Here is a 15,974-nt window from a genome sequence, read left to right as displayed (position 1 = left end):
TGGCTTTACAAGCAGCATCTCTAAAAGATGTAATGGAGGAAATGGCTGCGTACAAAAAAGAGGTGAAGTCCGTGATGCGTGCTGTGAATGAGAAGGAGATTGATCAAGGCGGTATCTCATTAAATTCTGGAGCTACACCATGTCCACCACTGGATGGCAATAATGGATTCAACGCGGACAACGCTCCTGAAACTTGCGGTGTCCACCGAGGCATTGCATCCACTGCTGGAGTTGCACAAGGTGGCATGCATAGCTCCTTTGCACCACTGGGTGGCACCCACGGATTTGGATCTGTCAGCGAACTCGCTGAAGGAGGCAAGCTTAAAATTGACACTGTTCTGGTGTTGGCAAGCAGTGCCCTTGGACATGGACGTGCACACCAGACAGACGTAACATTCACTGGAATGAAGACTGCTGAAGCGACAAGAGACGTCAACTTCAACTCTTCCACAGTACAGGGTGAGTCTGGTTTTGGTGCCACGGGGCTGCAGAGTTGCAACGCACAAGATAGAATTTTTTATTGTAACACAAATCTAAATTCTTTAGGGATAGAAAATGATAGCATTCATAATAGGAATCGACACCTAAATGACCTACCCAAATTTAATGGCCGAGCCGAGGATTGGCCCGTCTTTAATAGTATGTATCGAGAAACTACTGCTGCCTTTGGTTATTCTAATCTAGAAAATTTGTTGAGACTACAGAAAAGTTTGAAGGGACAGGCTAAAGACGAAGTCGCGGGCTTGCTGATTAGTCCGGCCAACGTGGAATATATCATGAGTAGACTCGAGCGTAAATATGGCCACCCTGAGTTGCTAATTCAAAGCCAGTTGGGGAAGATTTCAGAAATACCACCAATATCAGAAAATAGCTTGGATAAGATCGTTCCCTTTGCTTCTAAAGTTGCGAATTTGGGCATATTTCTGGAATCAGCAAACGCGGCACAACACCTGAATAATCCAATTTTACTAAGCGATTTAGTAAGCAAACTGCCAATCAGGATCAGAATAGATTGGTCAAGGTATGCTTCCAGCATTTGTCCAAGCCCGAATATAAAGAATTTTGCAGATTGGATCAATCTTATGGCCATTGATATTACACGGGCTACTCTTACAACAACATCGAGCCAACATCATGCCAAATGTCATCAACGATGTAATCAGAAGACGCTGATGCAAACCAGCACTGATGCACCAGCTAAAAAAGGCCAAAAAGGATGCTACAAATGCCAAGGAAATCACTCATTGAAGAAGTGTGAGTTGTTTGCAAAAGCCACCATCGAGGATAGATGGTCATTCGTCAAGAAGGCACATTTGTGCTACGGATGTATGCGTCATGGTCATAGTTTGAACTCTTGCAAGAAAAAACAAGAGTGTGGAGTAAACGATTGTAAATCATGTCATCATAAAATGCTGCACAAAATCAAAGTCAACTCAAATAATGTCAAGCAACAAGAGACATCTAAAAACACAGAGCTTGTCAATCCAATCAAGGATGGAACTTCAAAACTTCTATTTAAGCTTCTGCCAGTGGAGGTCACTGGACCAAATGGATCAATTGTTGACACATATGCATTTTTCGACGAGGGGTCATCAGAAACACTGGTAAATGAAAGTTTATCCATGAATATGGGAATAAGGCAGGCAAAAGAGAAACTGTCGTTAAATTGGATTGGCAGTCACACTAAAGATGTCGAATCAACGAGATGCCAATTTAAAATTCGCTCAGCAGGGTGCAGAAAAAGATGGCTACAACTAACAGGTAGCACAGTACCTAACATGGAATTACCATTACAGTCTCTAAATGCTGATTCTTTAAGCGCACAATTTGATCAGATGAAACAGTTGCCCATTAAAGGATATTCCAATATAGAACCAACGCTGCTAATTGGAATCGATAACGCTCACTTGACGAAAACCATTAAGAGCATCTGTTTAAGTAATGACTTGATTGCCGCAAAGACCCCGTTGGGATGGCTGGTATATGGAATAACATAGACACAGTAATAGTCACCATACGCAGGATACCTGTATGAAATGGCTATATTGGCTCTTGTAAACAAAGGATATGCGGTGATGCTATCAAAAGATGAACTAAAACTATGACTAGGTCGTACCTGTTACCTGTTACATTTCGGTGTCTATATTATAAATAAAACCAAGATAAGACGTCTTTTTGATACGGTAGCTAAGAACGATGGAATTTCGGTCAAAATTGTTAAAAAGGGACAGACGAAAATTCATTGTTAGCTTCGATCCGACATCGTCGCTTTCTATGGCGACAAATTATAATTGTTGAGAAACAAAACTAAATGGGCATACTTAAGAGACCCATATCGAATTTAGATATACTTGGTGTGTTTATTAAGACTTCATAATCGTTTTACGTTGGGCGGGTTGTTGCGACTTGAATTCAATTTGAACATAACTGAAAGAACAAAAGTGCGGGGCAGCTGTGTGGTCCTGAACCCATAATCAGACTTGCCAGCTAAATTTACATTAATACTATTACCATTCACATTTGATGTTTTAATGTTTAAATAAAGTTGAAAGCCCCCTCCCCCTTACTTATTTTGATGTGTTTATGAAAATGGTCTTGTCCCGTTGCGCAGGTTGCCGCACTCCACACTGATTTTATAAATGTTCCTTTTTAAAATGTAGGGGATAGGCTTATTATTTAAGTTCTCCGGCATTTGATTTTGAAATTTTTATTTTATTTTTTTGAAATAGTTCTCGTAGTCACGGCTGCCAAGGGCTGCCACCCGGTCCAAAGTCTGCCACCCGCAAAATAAAATATTATTAAAAATAGTAACTTGAAACGAAAAGTACTTTTTAGTTGATTTTTCTTAATTTTGAAGTTAGGTTTCTTTTAAATTTTAATTTGATTAAAATGGTACAAGCTGCCTGATCGGAACGAACTTAAAAATATTTAAATGCAGAACGAATAAAGAGGCCAAATCAGTATCGAAATATTATTCAGCTTTAAAATCGGATAATTTTTGATGAAGTTATGAGAGATCAAAGATTTTGAAAAAATGTCAAGGGGTAAGTATGGAAAATTGGATTATAGAAGGCTTAGAATCGAAAAATATCAAATTTTCCAGAGGATAACAATTTAAATGCAGAATCAATTTAGGGGCCAAATCATGATCAAAATGACATTCCGCTTGAAAATCTGATAATTTTTTAAAAAGTTATGACAGATCAAAGTTCTTGAAAATATGTCAAGGGGTAAGTATGGAAAATTGGATGATAGATGGCTTAGAATCGAAAAATATCAAATTTTCAAGATGATAAAAATTTAAATGCAGAATCAATTTAGAGGCCAAATCATGATCAAAATGACATTCCGCTTGAAAATCGGATAATTTTTGTTGAAGTTATGAGAGATCAAAGTTTTTGAAAAAATGTCAAGGGGTAAGTATGGAAAATTGGATGATAGATGGCTTAGAATCGAAAAATATCAAATTTTCAAGATGATAAAAATTTAAATGCAGAATCAATTTAGGGGCCAAATCATGATCAAAATGACATTCCGCTTGAAAATCGGATAATTTTTTAAAAAGTTATGACAGATCAAAGTTCTTGAAAATATGTCAAGGGGTAAGTATGGAAAATTGGATAATAGATGGCTTAGAATCGAAAAATATCAAATTTTCTAAATGATAAAATTTTGAATGCAGAATCAATTTAGAGGCCAAATCATGATCAAAATGACATTCCGCTTGAAAATCGGATAATTTTTTAAAAAGTTATGACAGATCAAAGTTCTTGAAAATATGTCAAGGGGTAAGTATGGAAAATTGGATGATAGATGGCTTAGAATCGAAAAATATCAAATTTTCAAGATGATAAAAATTTAAATGCAGAATCAATTTAGAGGCCAAATCATGATCAAGATGACATTCTGCTTGAAAATCGGATAATTTTTGTTGAAGTTATGAGAGATCAAAGTTTTTGAAAAAATGTCAAGGGGTAAGTATGGAAAATTGGATAATAGATGGCTTAGAATCGAAAAATATCAAAATTTTAAAGATGATAAAAATTTAAATGCAGAATCAATTTAGAGGCCAAATCATGATCAAAATGACATTCCGCTTGAAAATCGGATAATTTTTTAAAAAGTTATGACAGATCAAAGTTCTTGAAAATATGTCAAGGGGTAAGTATGGAAAATTGGATAATAGATGGCTTAGAATCGAAAAATATCAAATTTTCTAAATGATAAAATTTTGAATGCAGAATCAATTTAGAGACCAAATCATGATCAAAATGACATTCCGCTTGAAAATCTGATAATTTTTGATGAAGTTATGAGAGATCAAAGTTTTTGAAAAAATGTCAAGGGGTAAGTATGGAAAATTGGATAATAGATGGCTTAGAATCGAAAAATATCAAATTTTCAAGATGATAAAAATTTAAATGCAGAATCAATTAAGAGGCCAAATCATGATCAAAATGACATTCCGCTTGAAAATCGGATAATTTTTTAAAAAGTTATGACAGATCAAAGTTCTTGAAAATATGTCAAGGGGTAAGTATGGAAAATTGGATGATAGATGGCTTAGAATCGAAAAATATCAAATTTTCTAAATGATAAAATTTTGAATGCAGAATCAATTTAGAGGCCAAATCATGATCAAAATGACATTCCGCTAGAAAATCGGATAATTTTTGATGAAGTTATGAGAGATCAAAGTTCTTGAAAATATGTCAAGGGGTGAGTATGGAAAATTGGATGATAGATGGCTTAAAATCGAAAAATTTTAAATTTTCTAGTATCTATTTAGAGGCCAAACCATGATCAAAATGACATTCCGCTTGAAAATCGGTTAATTTTTAATGCAATTATGACAGTATGAAGTTGGTCAAATTTTTTAAATTTTAATTTGATTAAAATGGTACAAGCTGCCAGATCAGAAAACTTCGCAAGGTGGCAGCCTTTCGGTTGGATGGCAACACTTGGGCCAGGTGGCCACATTGTGGGTAGAAAAGCGTTTTGCAAAAGAAATATTTTGTCGAATTTCATCAGCAGACGCGTCACGAGGATAATGGCAGGCGAGGATTTGATTGTCCAGTTCCAGCAGCTCGGCATGAGCGAGCAGAAAGCAAAGGAGACGCTCAAGAATGCCAATGTGACGAGGAATTTGCAATTGGCGCTGGCCGAGACAAAATTGCCGCTTGGCGATGGCGTTGGCATGTTACTTTACCACATGGCCACCAAGTTGAAGCCTCAAACAGCGGAACATCTGCCACTGATGGTGCGATATATTGTGGATCGCAAGCTGGACAACACTCAGCGTGTGGACGCAGCTCTGGAATACTTGCTCAAGTGTGGACAGAAGCTTAAGGCTTCTATTGATGTCGCCGAATTGGAGCGCGAATGTGGCGTTGGTGTTGTGGTCACGCCAGAGGAGATTGAGCGCGTTGTGCAGCAAAAGGTTAAGGGCAGCTACAAGCAGACACTGCTGGAGCAGCGCTATCACTTCAACTCATTTAAGATTATGCAGGAAGTGCGCAATGAATTGAAATGGGCTGACGCCAAATCCTTGAAAGCAGCCATCGATGTGGAAATATTTGATTTGCTTGGTCCCAAGACGGAGGCCGATATGAAACCGTTGCCCAAGCAGGCCGACAAACAGCCGAAGACCAATGCCAAGCCCGAGATCAAGGCAACAGCGACGGATGCAGCTGCTCCAACAGACGGCGCCAACACGATTGCCGAGCTCATGAAAACAAAGGTGCACTTCCATGCGCCGGGAGAGAACTACAAGACAGATGGTTATGTGGTTACCGAGCACACGGAACAACTGCTACGTGATCATCTGAAGGCGACCGGAGGACGTGTCCAGACGCGTTTCCCACCTGAGCCCAATGGCATCCTGCACATTGGTCATGCCAAGGCCATTAACATCAACTTTGGCTACGCTGCAGCTCAGAATGGTGTGTGCTATCTCAGATACGACGACACCAATCCCGAGAAGGAGGAGGAGAAGTTCTTTGTGGCCATTCGTGAGATGGTCGAATGGCTTGGCTATAAGCCCTACAAGATTACGTATTCTTCGGATAACTTCCAGCAGCTCTACGACTGGGCAGTGGTACTCATCAAGAAGAACTTGGCCTATGTGTGTCACCAGAAGGCCGAGGAGCTGAAGGGTTTCAATCCACCGCCGAGTCCCTGGCGCGAGAGGCCGGTCGAGGAGTCGCTGGTGCTCTTCGAGGACATGCGACGTGGCAAGATCGATGAGGGCGCTGCCACGCTGCGTCTGAAGCTCACGCTGGAAGAGGGCAAAGTGGATCCGGTTGCGTATCGGATCAAGTTTATACCGCATCATCGCACGGGCGCCACCTGGTGCATTTATCCCACTTACGACTACACGCACTGTCTGTGCGACTCCATTGAACATATAACGCACTCGCTGTGCACCAAGGAGTTCCAGTCCCGTCGCTCCTCCTACTATTGGCTCTGCAATGCTCTGAACATTTACTGCCCCGTCCAGTGGGAATACGGAAGACTCAACATGAACTATGCTCTGGTTTCCAAGCGAAAGATTGGCAAGCTTATCAGCGAACGCATTGTCCACGATTGGGATGATCCACGTCTGTTTACGCTGACGGCGCTCCGACGTCGTGGTTTCCCGGCCGAGGCCATCAATAACTTCTGCGCCCAAATGGGCGTCACAGGTGCCCAGATGTCGGTGGATCCGGCCATGCTGGAGGCATCGGTGCGCGATGTTCTCAACGTGACCGCTCCACGGCGTCTGATCGTGTTGCAGCCGCTCAAGGTGACCATCAGCAACTTCCCGCATAAGGGACCGGTGGAACTACAAGTGCCCAACTTTCCACAAAACCCAGAGCTGGGCACGCACAAGATTACGCTGGATCGTGTGATCTACATTGAGCGCAGCGACTTCAAGTTGGAGCCGGAGAAGGGTTATCGTCGCCTGTCCACTCAACAGGCCGTCGGCTTGCGTCACGCTGGTCTGGTCATCAGCGTGCAGGAAGCTGTACGTGATCCAGTCACGAATGAAATCCTCGAGCTCATTTGCACCAGCAAGTCGGCGGAGCAGGCCGAGAAGCCAAAGGCATTTGTCCAATGGGTATCTCAACCTATTGAGCTGGAGGTGCGTCTCTACGAGCAACTGTTCAAGCACAAGAATCCCGAGGATACCAACGAGGTGCCTGGTGGATTCCTCACCGACATCACCGAGGACTCGATGACCGTCCTGCGTGCCTTTGCCGATCGTTCCCTAAAGGGCGTGAAAGTATACGACAAGTTCCAATTTGAGCGCATTGGTTTCTTTTCGGTGGATCCGGACACAAGTGGCGACCACATAGTGTTCAATCGCACCGTTGGACTCAAAGAAGATTCAGGCAAAAAATGATAATATCAGAATAATTTATATTGAAAGGAAACAATTCAAGCGCAATAAACACGATTTTTGAAATCAGTTCTCATTTCTTTCCCTCGACCATGATTATATGGTAGCCGAACTTGGTCTTAATCGGTGGATCTGTGTACACGGGATTGTTGACTGTCGATATGGGCAGAGCAAAGGCGGCATCTTGGAATGGTCCGACCATGGCGCCGCGTATTTGCCAGCCCAAGTCACCGCCCTGTCGTGCCTTGTCCTCACTGTAAGCAGTTGCCACTTCGGGAAACTTTTGACCCGCTTTCAACTTCTCCAAGGCCTCCATTATCTTACCCTGCTTCTCACAGAGAATGTGACGCACCTTCACAGCATTGCCGCCCTTCTTCTCCTTACCGGCGGCACCTGTAAATAAGTCAGCATAAGACGGCTTTTATCAAAATCCAAATTATTTATACCTTTATCGTCTGCAGCTGGCTTTTTGCCACCTTTTGCGCCATCCTTTCCGCCTTTCGCATCCTTTTTTGGTGGCATGTTAAAAATTGTAAACAACAACTACAATTGTTAGTCTTGCCACCCTTTTAGACGACACATGTGCTGCCACTTGACAGTGCTGTAAAATAGAATTTGATGATGGTACTGTAGTTAAAAATTTATAAATAAAATATTAAATTTTTTAACAAATTGTTTTAATTACATTGTTTAAATTAGAGGCAATGTCAGAAGAAGATTTTTCTGGGAGCGAAGTCGCCACTTTTTTGTAAGTTTTCCTAAATATTAATACGCCACCTATGGTTTGGTTTCAAAGGTATATTTTTCGGTCATGCTGTCATCGCACAAATCGCAAAAACTATCGATATACCGATACACTAAAAGCATCTCTAATTGCCTCTCCTCTCTCCTTTTCACTTTAGCGAGGCAAAATTTGTCACATTTCCTTGGCAAAATTGTAAGTTTTGTCATTTAATTCAAGTGTAAATAAAGTAAAACATGTACTAACAACTTTTAATCAACAGTGCAGTTTGTGATTAATCATTTAAACATCTTGAGTAACGTCAAAAGCGAAACGCAACACACCAGACAGAAACACTAGCAAACCAACAACGAAGCAAAATGCCCAAGAATAAGGGAAAAGGTGGCAAAAATCGTCGTCGTGGAAAGAACGAAAATGAATTTGAGAAACGTGAGCTGATCTTCAAAGAGGATCAACAGGAATACGCACAGGTGACCAAAATGCTGGGCAATGGTCGCTTGGAGGCAATGTGCTTTGATGGCGTCAAACGTCTGTGTCACATTCGGGGGAAACTTCGTAAGAAGGTAAGTGCGTGCGTATTTGTTGGCCTTTTTATGCGTTTGCATTTGTGTGTGTGAGCGTGAGTGCATGTATGCGTGTCATAGAGCGCTCTTTTGTGTGGGCGTGTGTGCGTGCATTGTTTGTATGTGATACGCGTGCACATTGAATTGCGAATTGCAATCCGCGTTGTTTGCCGCCCTTGGGAAAACTATTTGCCTTAGTTTGTGTGTGAACAATATCTACAAATTACTAATATTTAGAGAATATTTGTTTAACAGGTGCTGAGTACTCATACTGTTAATTAAGCATTTCTCTTTGCGCTGTCTCTGGGCAATGGCCTTCAGAAATTGCAGACAAAGGCGAATTGCGTTGAATTTATGTACATACATCAATATCTGTGTTCTCATGTACATACTTAGAGACATGTACGTTTAATATAAAGAGAGCTCTCTTCATGTTAAGACAGCAGATCTATAAGAGCGCATTTACAGCTGCTGATTTGTTGCTAACTTTCTTTTTGATTTCCTTTTGCTGCAAATGTGGGGCGAAAATATTTTTAATACTGCATGATAAAGCTATGTTAGTCAGATATTTATTAATTTGGAAAGAGACTATTTCTGTGATTTACCCATTGTCTCAATGAAAGACATATCGTAGTATTAATTCTAAATACGTACTTGATCATGCATTAAGTTGTACTTAACTTATTTATTGAAAAAAAGTGTAGATTTGTATCTGAATTAGGTTCAATTTCTTGCATTTGAGACTAGAAAGATTTAATTAATTTAAATATTTTAAATTGAACAGAAAACTGCGTCATTAATAGGTAGCAATTTCAATGTGATAGACATTTGATTATTTTCCAATAATTGAAGACGTAACAAAAATAATATCAAAATTGATATCTAAAAGGTGTAAAACATGTCGGGCATAATTAACAGATAAGAAAATCGAATGCAAACTAAAGTTTACATTGTGAAACTCAATTTAAAACGCATTTTTATTACCAATTAACAGTTGGGTCATAAATTGGCACTTGCAATATGGTTATTACAAAAAGTTAACATAGATGGCAAATCAGCACGCGTAGCTCTGTCACATTAAATTGAGATTATAATTTTAATCAAAAAATAAAAATACATTGATTAGATATTGGCAAAAAAAAATGGCAAAAAGACAGTTAATGTATGTATGTACATAAAATACGTCGCAATAGGGCTATAAAACAACTTCTGTTAGCCTGGCTTATGTAAATGGACTTCAAATTTGGTTGCTCCCTATCAGTAAGGTCATTTTTGTTGGCTCACAATGACTTAAGGATTTAATACATTCGGCGAGGCGTCGTATTCTCAGTCTGCTGCCAAAATTTCACCATACATTAAAATTCAAAATATAACTCAAAATATTTTTGTATTACATACACCTTAGAGTAAGCCCTTATACAGTCTGCTGCTAAGCAATAGTAATACTAATCTTTCAAGTAGTTTGCTGGGGTTCTGTAATGTCTCAAGTATTTCAACTTGAATTCTCTTCCCCATTATAATGATAATACGCCCTTATCAAGTTGGTTGATATACCCTAAACGGGGGTAAACATTTTTGAAATGCATGTTGGAGGTTTATCCGACCCTATAAATTATTTATATTCTTGATAAGAATGAACTGCTTACCTGTAACTAATTTTGTGTAATTTCTATGAACCATAAACAACATGAGACCAATTTTTAAATATAAATACAAGGAAACTTGAACTTTGGCATACACCTATTTTAGTACAATCTCCATTAACCTGAAAATTTCATTATGATCGGTTAATAAACCCATGTTATGCATGTAAATATTTAAACCTGTGCATACTAAATTTGGAATTAGTTTTCGAATCATCAATCATTTTTAGGCTTAGCAATCATCAAAATTACCTCAAAACCCAATATCGATTTGTAAAAGAGATTTCCTGGAAGGCGATTATTGCCATGTCGAAGTTATGCTGATTCCAAAGTTCGCAATTGCCTATAAATCAGACTGTCAATCACTAGGTGAACATATTGTCGGCTAATCTCTAGACTGATCTTCTGTAGATTGCCAAGTCCACACGCTGGCGTGTCAGAGTCGAGAGCCATTCCTTCTTCTGTAATCTCCCGACATGTGTGTGACTAATGCACCTTCCAAACCCGACGTATGCCATACATAAATAGGCGTATACTTATCTATATTCCCCTAGAAACGAATTCGAGTCAATTTCACAATTCCCACTGTTTTCTTGACTGAAATAAATGATACTCAGAATTATACTTTAAATAACATATATATCTTTTTTTATTAGGAACACTTTTTGCGTTTTCAACTTATATGACTAGGATTACGGCAGTATATTACATGAGGTGGCTTACATTTATATTTATTGCTTAATTCTACTGAGATTAGCTTCGATATTTTTTTGGCTTAGTTTTTGTTGAGTTTGCTTTTTAATTGTTTTTTTTTTTTTAAGATTTTTTTTTAATTCGAGCTGCGATAATGTTTCAGGAACTGTCTCCATGTTGAGGTGTTGTTCTTTACATGAATTGTGTGGCCGAAGTGATAATCTGATTGATCCAGTCGGTAAACGCGGAGACGCGCACAAAGACAGATGGGGCATTCTTCTGGCCACAGGGCATTCGACCCCAGGAGACAATGCCAATGACAATGTTGCTCTGATCCAAATGGGGTTCACAGCATTCCTGCATCAATGGACCACCCGAGTCGGCGGTGCAAATGCTAACTCCTCCAGTCAATGGTCCCGTGCACAGATTCGTCTCGTGCAACTCGAGACCGGAACGTGCGAGAATTTGCTCACAGAGTGACATATCCAGGATGGGCATGTTGGCCAGCTGCAGTTTGTGGGGATAATCGGGGACAGCTGTCATGGAGACATTGCCCCAGCCGTACAGTGTTCCATAACCCTCCGGTTGGGCATCCTGCTCTGGCAATGCGGCTGCCTGGACATACTCATTAAATTCCAGCGGCTTCTTGGTGTAGATGAGTGCAATATCATAGGGATTCACACCGCCCAGATACAGCTCATGGCGCACATAGTAATCGATGGGACGCATCTGGACACTGGCAGCTTCACCACGGCGATTGTGAATGTCATGGCTGCCGGCAACGATCACCGAATTGGCCAGCGCCTGTGGTGAGCTGAGACAATGGGCAGCCGTCAGTATCCAATGCTCGTTGATCACAGTGCCGGCACAATAGTGCACCAGTCCCTGATCCGGTGTCATCATCTGAATGCTGACCACATAGGGTGCTGAATGTGGTGTCGCCTCACGCTTGGCCAGAAACTTTTTGCTCCAGTGCGTCTGCTGTGGCGCATCGAGTGTGCTAATGCGATTCTCCAAGAGTCCAAAGCTGGACAGATCCATGGCCATGGTTCTCGCTAATGCGCCACCGCATTTGCGGATCGGCAATTGGCCATTGTGTGAGTTGGAGCTGAGCACCACCATAATGCTGGCCATGGTGGTCAGCAGCACTGAGTAGATGCATCTGTAGGATATGAGCATGATTATGTCCTCGCTCTGATTGCACGTCCCGCACGTTATTTGATTTACACTGAACGCAATTTTGACGATTTGAACGTCGCGAACTCTCGAATTTTGGTTCTTATTCTTGTTGTTGTGGATTGTGGATCGTCGTCGTTTGTGGTTTATAGATTGTGGATTGTAAATTGTTAAGTGTCTTTATTAGCTTTTGGCTTTTGCTTTGGTGTGTCGATAACACTTCACTTGTATTCCCTTTAGCTTTTGCATGGAATTCACTTTCAGCGTAGCTGATTTGCCGTATTTGTTGCTTCTTCTCTACTTGGAGGTAATTTCAAATTTGCAGTGGCCTCTCGCTTTTTAGCCGTATTTATAGCAAAGAGAGTCAGAGCGAGTACCGTTACTGAGAGCACAATTAACTGACGGCACACGCTGTCATTGGCTGATTAGGCTCTTATCGGGAGTTACTGGGAGAGAGTGTTTGACAGAGTGAGAGTGCTGTTATCAATTTGATAAGAAATTTGCGTCTGCTAATTTAATTTAGAGAAATGCCCTACAGCAATATGAAAGATCTCTAAAATGTAAGGAATATTTATAACTTTATAGTACTTTCTGAAAATTTTAATTTTCCGTAAAATAGGTAAAGGTATCTATATTATTTTATTTCTTTCTGATTCATCTATAGCTCAGTCGAACATTAAGTTTTAAATGCAAAAAGAAAAATAAACAAAAATTACTAAATAAATTACATAAAAGTTTAAATCCTCAATACTTCTTCATGTCAGATTCATTTTAATAATAAACTAAGCAAGAATGTAAGAATAAAAAGGTTTTTTTAGCACAAGCTAAATTTGATAAAAAAAAAAAGGAGTTTACAAATTTTTATAAATTTATCTTATTAAAAGCAAATAATTTAAGTTTAAATTCAAAAAATATTTTCAGCTACAATTATATTTTAAATTATAATGGTATGAGCTTTACATTAGCATTACATTTTATTGACTAATGCAGTTAGCGCATCAATGAGTTCGTTAAATTCTAGCTTCAATCTCTGGGTTTTTTTTATTCATTGATGACTATATATGGTCGCTATTTCAATCATCTTATGCGATATGTTGGCTGTGGCCATATATAGTATTTATAGTACATTGTTCATATCGGCACAATGACACCTGCTGCCTTAAATACCAGAATGATGACGAAGTGAACTCACTTGAGGTAATCAAAGTACCCCTCCTCCATCCTGCATGGTAATATACCAGGGGTGATGGGGGCAACGCAATCAGCAATTAGTTAACGAATCGTTGTGGGTCTTTGTTGGTGATTCCCAGACGCCAGTTCGGCCATGTCGATCGACGAACGAGCTCTTATCTATTCTGGCGCACTTTACAAGCTCACGCCCTTGGGTAATATGCCGAATTTGCAGTGCTTTAGTCACGATTCGTGTATCAAAATTACCTGCTACCATGATCGTAGAATGATATATGATAACACTCAAACACATACCATACATGTTCAGGCTTGCACATTATTAACTAGATTTAAAGCCAGAGCCGCACGCCATCACTCACACGCTTCGTCTTATGCCCCCGTCTACCTTTTATGATTAATGCTCCAAAGTTCAATCACGACCCTATGTTTATTTCGATATAATAACGTAACTCTTGAAATATTTTCGACTAATGAAATTTTTCAGTTGAATTCGTTATCAATTCAATTGGGTCTCTTATCAGTAGGGACCTCTTAAATTTTATGAATATCTATGTGTCATATTAATGCACTTAGTATTTTACTTGGTATTTATTGCACTCACAGGCATTAGCAAACCTAGTAAAAATACTACGGCCAGGAAGTAACTGAGGAAATTAATTTATCAATGGGAATTCACGCAGCAAGTGCAAATTGTTGCAGGTCAGTTAACTCCCGGTTGACTAATTGCCCGAATAAAATAGGTGAATAATTTGTATTTAAAGTAAGTCAGGGAATAGTACAAATATTTGCAAGGCTTTAACTCTTCCGTTGACGTCAATGCGTTCATAGGAAAACAAACAAAATTAAGTATAAAGCTAATCAAATCTCAAATCAAATCTTGATTACGTTTAACGTGTATTTAATTTTTTGTATTAAATAATAATAAGTGCGTAGATTACTTTAGGGAATGCAATAAATTTGATAATTTGAAGTGGTTAAAAGCCAAGTTAGCGCCAATAAGAGAAGTCATTGCTTTTTAACTGAAAATACAATAAAAATCGAACTTGTAACACTTTCTTTAGCTTCTTAGCCTGACATAAAAAATGAAGAAATCATATTCTGTAAATAGATTTTCTTTTTATGATAGTATAGAATATTTATCGGAAATTCACTTCCTCGCGATTACTGCTATAAATGTTTATAATTCGGCATTTTGCCAATTTTTAATATGGTCCCATAAGAATGTTAAAAAATAGTTATTTATCGTTTTCTTGGTCAGTTTAGTCTCCACGGTGAGGCGAACTTTATTTTAAGTATGGTAAGCTTGTGAACGAGCTATAAACACATTAGTCAATATACAATAATGGGGGTAATAATTTAGTTTGTCAGTGTATATTAAATGTAGGTTATTCTAATCACGCTTATCGAGCAATTTAGATTGCAACACAATACTCTTACATTTGAACACTTTAATATTTACTGATAAAATAGCTAAAATTTAGAAGTGATACGCAGCACACACGTGATTTGCTGATTATAAATTCACTGCTAGTAATTTTGGGGATATTTACTTTCATTCTTTTAACCCGTATTCTCTGGAATATTTGTATTTAACAAGTATACATAAATGAAGCAAACATTGCGCTGAATTGTGAAATACTCCGAACTCTGGCGCCAATTTATTTAAAGATCTGCTATCTAAATATTACATGCTGTTGAGTCACGAGAGTTTCCTAATTAGAAACAGACACGTATGTGTACAAATGTATTTGCAAATGAAATTGAAATATGTTGGAATGAAGAGGAGGAGTCAGCAGTTTTTCAAGTGGTTGATAAAATGCTAAACAGTTTGTTTAACAGTTTACTATTTTTTACTATTCCAGGTATGGATCAATCAGGGCGACATCATATTGGTCGGATTGCGTGATTATCAGGACTCGAAGGCCGATGTCATATTGAAGTACACACCGGATGAAGCCAGAAATCTGAAGACATATGGTGAATTCCCCGAATCGGTGCGCATCAACGAGACAGTCACATTCGTCGAGGATGGCTTCGATGAGGACATTGAGTTCGGCGATGAGATTAGTTCGGAGGATGATGCAGATTCCGTTGATAATATCTGATTAACAAAAAATAAAGCAACAACAGGAGCAGCAACAACAACAACAATAGAAACAGCAGCCGAAGAGTCAGTTGATGAAGTAGGGAATTAAACAAATTTGTAAAAAGCCGACAAAACACTCCCTTCCCCCAAATAAATAAAAACAAAACACATACATACACATACTGAGAGAGCAGAAGAGAGACGACACACACTATCAAATAAATATAAATATCCCGTGCGGCATAGTGACAACTGGAAGCGAGAAAAAAGTGACAAATCCATTAATTCAGCAATAAACCTATAATAAATTTAGTGTTATTTTTCAACAAATTTCAAAACTTTTATTATTCAGATGCCAAATTTAACTTATTCACTGTTCAATAACCGCTATGTTCAACAAATATGAAATGAAGTAAAGAATAAATCAAATATTAGAATTTGTTATAAAATAATTGAGAGCAAAACAAAAATTGAAAATAACGCAACATTACGAGACACA

The 15,974-nt window shown here is 39.0% G+C and overlaps 4 protein-coding genes across 4 annotated transcripts; 2 read left to right on the top strand and 2 right to left on the bottom strand.

Moving 5' to 3' along the window:
• The first annotated feature begins 4,977 nt into the window (after positions 1-4,977).
• Positions 4,978-7,451, top strand: LOC117789855 (probable glutamine--tRNA ligase). The gene has a single exon (XM_034629009.1). It carries the CDS (start codon positions 5,051-5,053, stop codon positions 7,382-7,384), a length of 2,334 nt encoding a protein of 777 aa, XP_034484900.1. The 5' UTR covers positions 4,978-5,050; the 3' UTR covers positions 7,385-7,451.
• On the bottom strand, positions 7,382-7,981 carry LOC117789861 (peptidyl-prolyl cis-trans isomerase NIMA-interacting 4). The gene is made up of 2 exons (XM_034629015.1): positions 7,828-7,981; positions 7,382-7,774 (listed from the first exon to the last, which is right to left on the bottom strand). Exons 1-2 carry the CDS (start codon positions 7,901-7,903, stop codon positions 7,455-7,457), a joined length of 396 nt encoding a protein of 131 aa, XP_034484906.1. The 5' UTR covers positions 7,904-7,981; the 3' UTR covers positions 7,382-7,454.
• Positions 7,982-8,214: 233 nt separating this feature from the next.
• Positions 8,215-15,805, top strand: LOC117789860 (eukaryotic translation initiation factor 1A, X-chromosomal). Its single transcript, XM_034629014.1, has 3 exons — positions 8,215-8,318; positions 8,386-8,686; positions 15,252-15,805. Exons 2-3 carry the CDS (start codon positions 8,483-8,485, stop codon positions 15,492-15,494), a joined length of 447 nt encoding a protein of 148 aa, XP_034484905.1. The 5' UTR covers positions 8,215-8,318; positions 8,386-8,482; the 3' UTR covers positions 15,495-15,805.
• On the bottom strand, positions 10,974-12,540 carry LOC117789859 (venom peptide isomerase heavy chain). The gene has a single exon (XM_034629012.1). It carries the CDS (start codon positions 12,199-12,201, stop codon positions 11,215-11,217), a length of 987 nt encoding a protein of 328 aa, XP_034484903.1. The 5' UTR covers positions 12,202-12,540; the 3' UTR covers positions 10,974-11,214.
• Positions 15,806-15,974: the final 169 nt, after the last annotated feature.

This window comes from Drosophila innubila, assembly GCF_004354385.1.
Source record: "Drosophila innubila isolate TH190305 chromosome 3R unlocalized genomic scaffold, UK_Dinn_1.0 2_E_3R, whole genome shotgun sequence".
Taxonomy (NCBI): domain Eukaryota; kingdom Metazoa; phylum Arthropoda; class Insecta; order Diptera; family Drosophilidae; genus Drosophila; species Drosophila innubila.
Note: the sequence above shows the minus strand (reverse complement) of the source record. Positions and strands in the feature narration are given on the sequence as shown.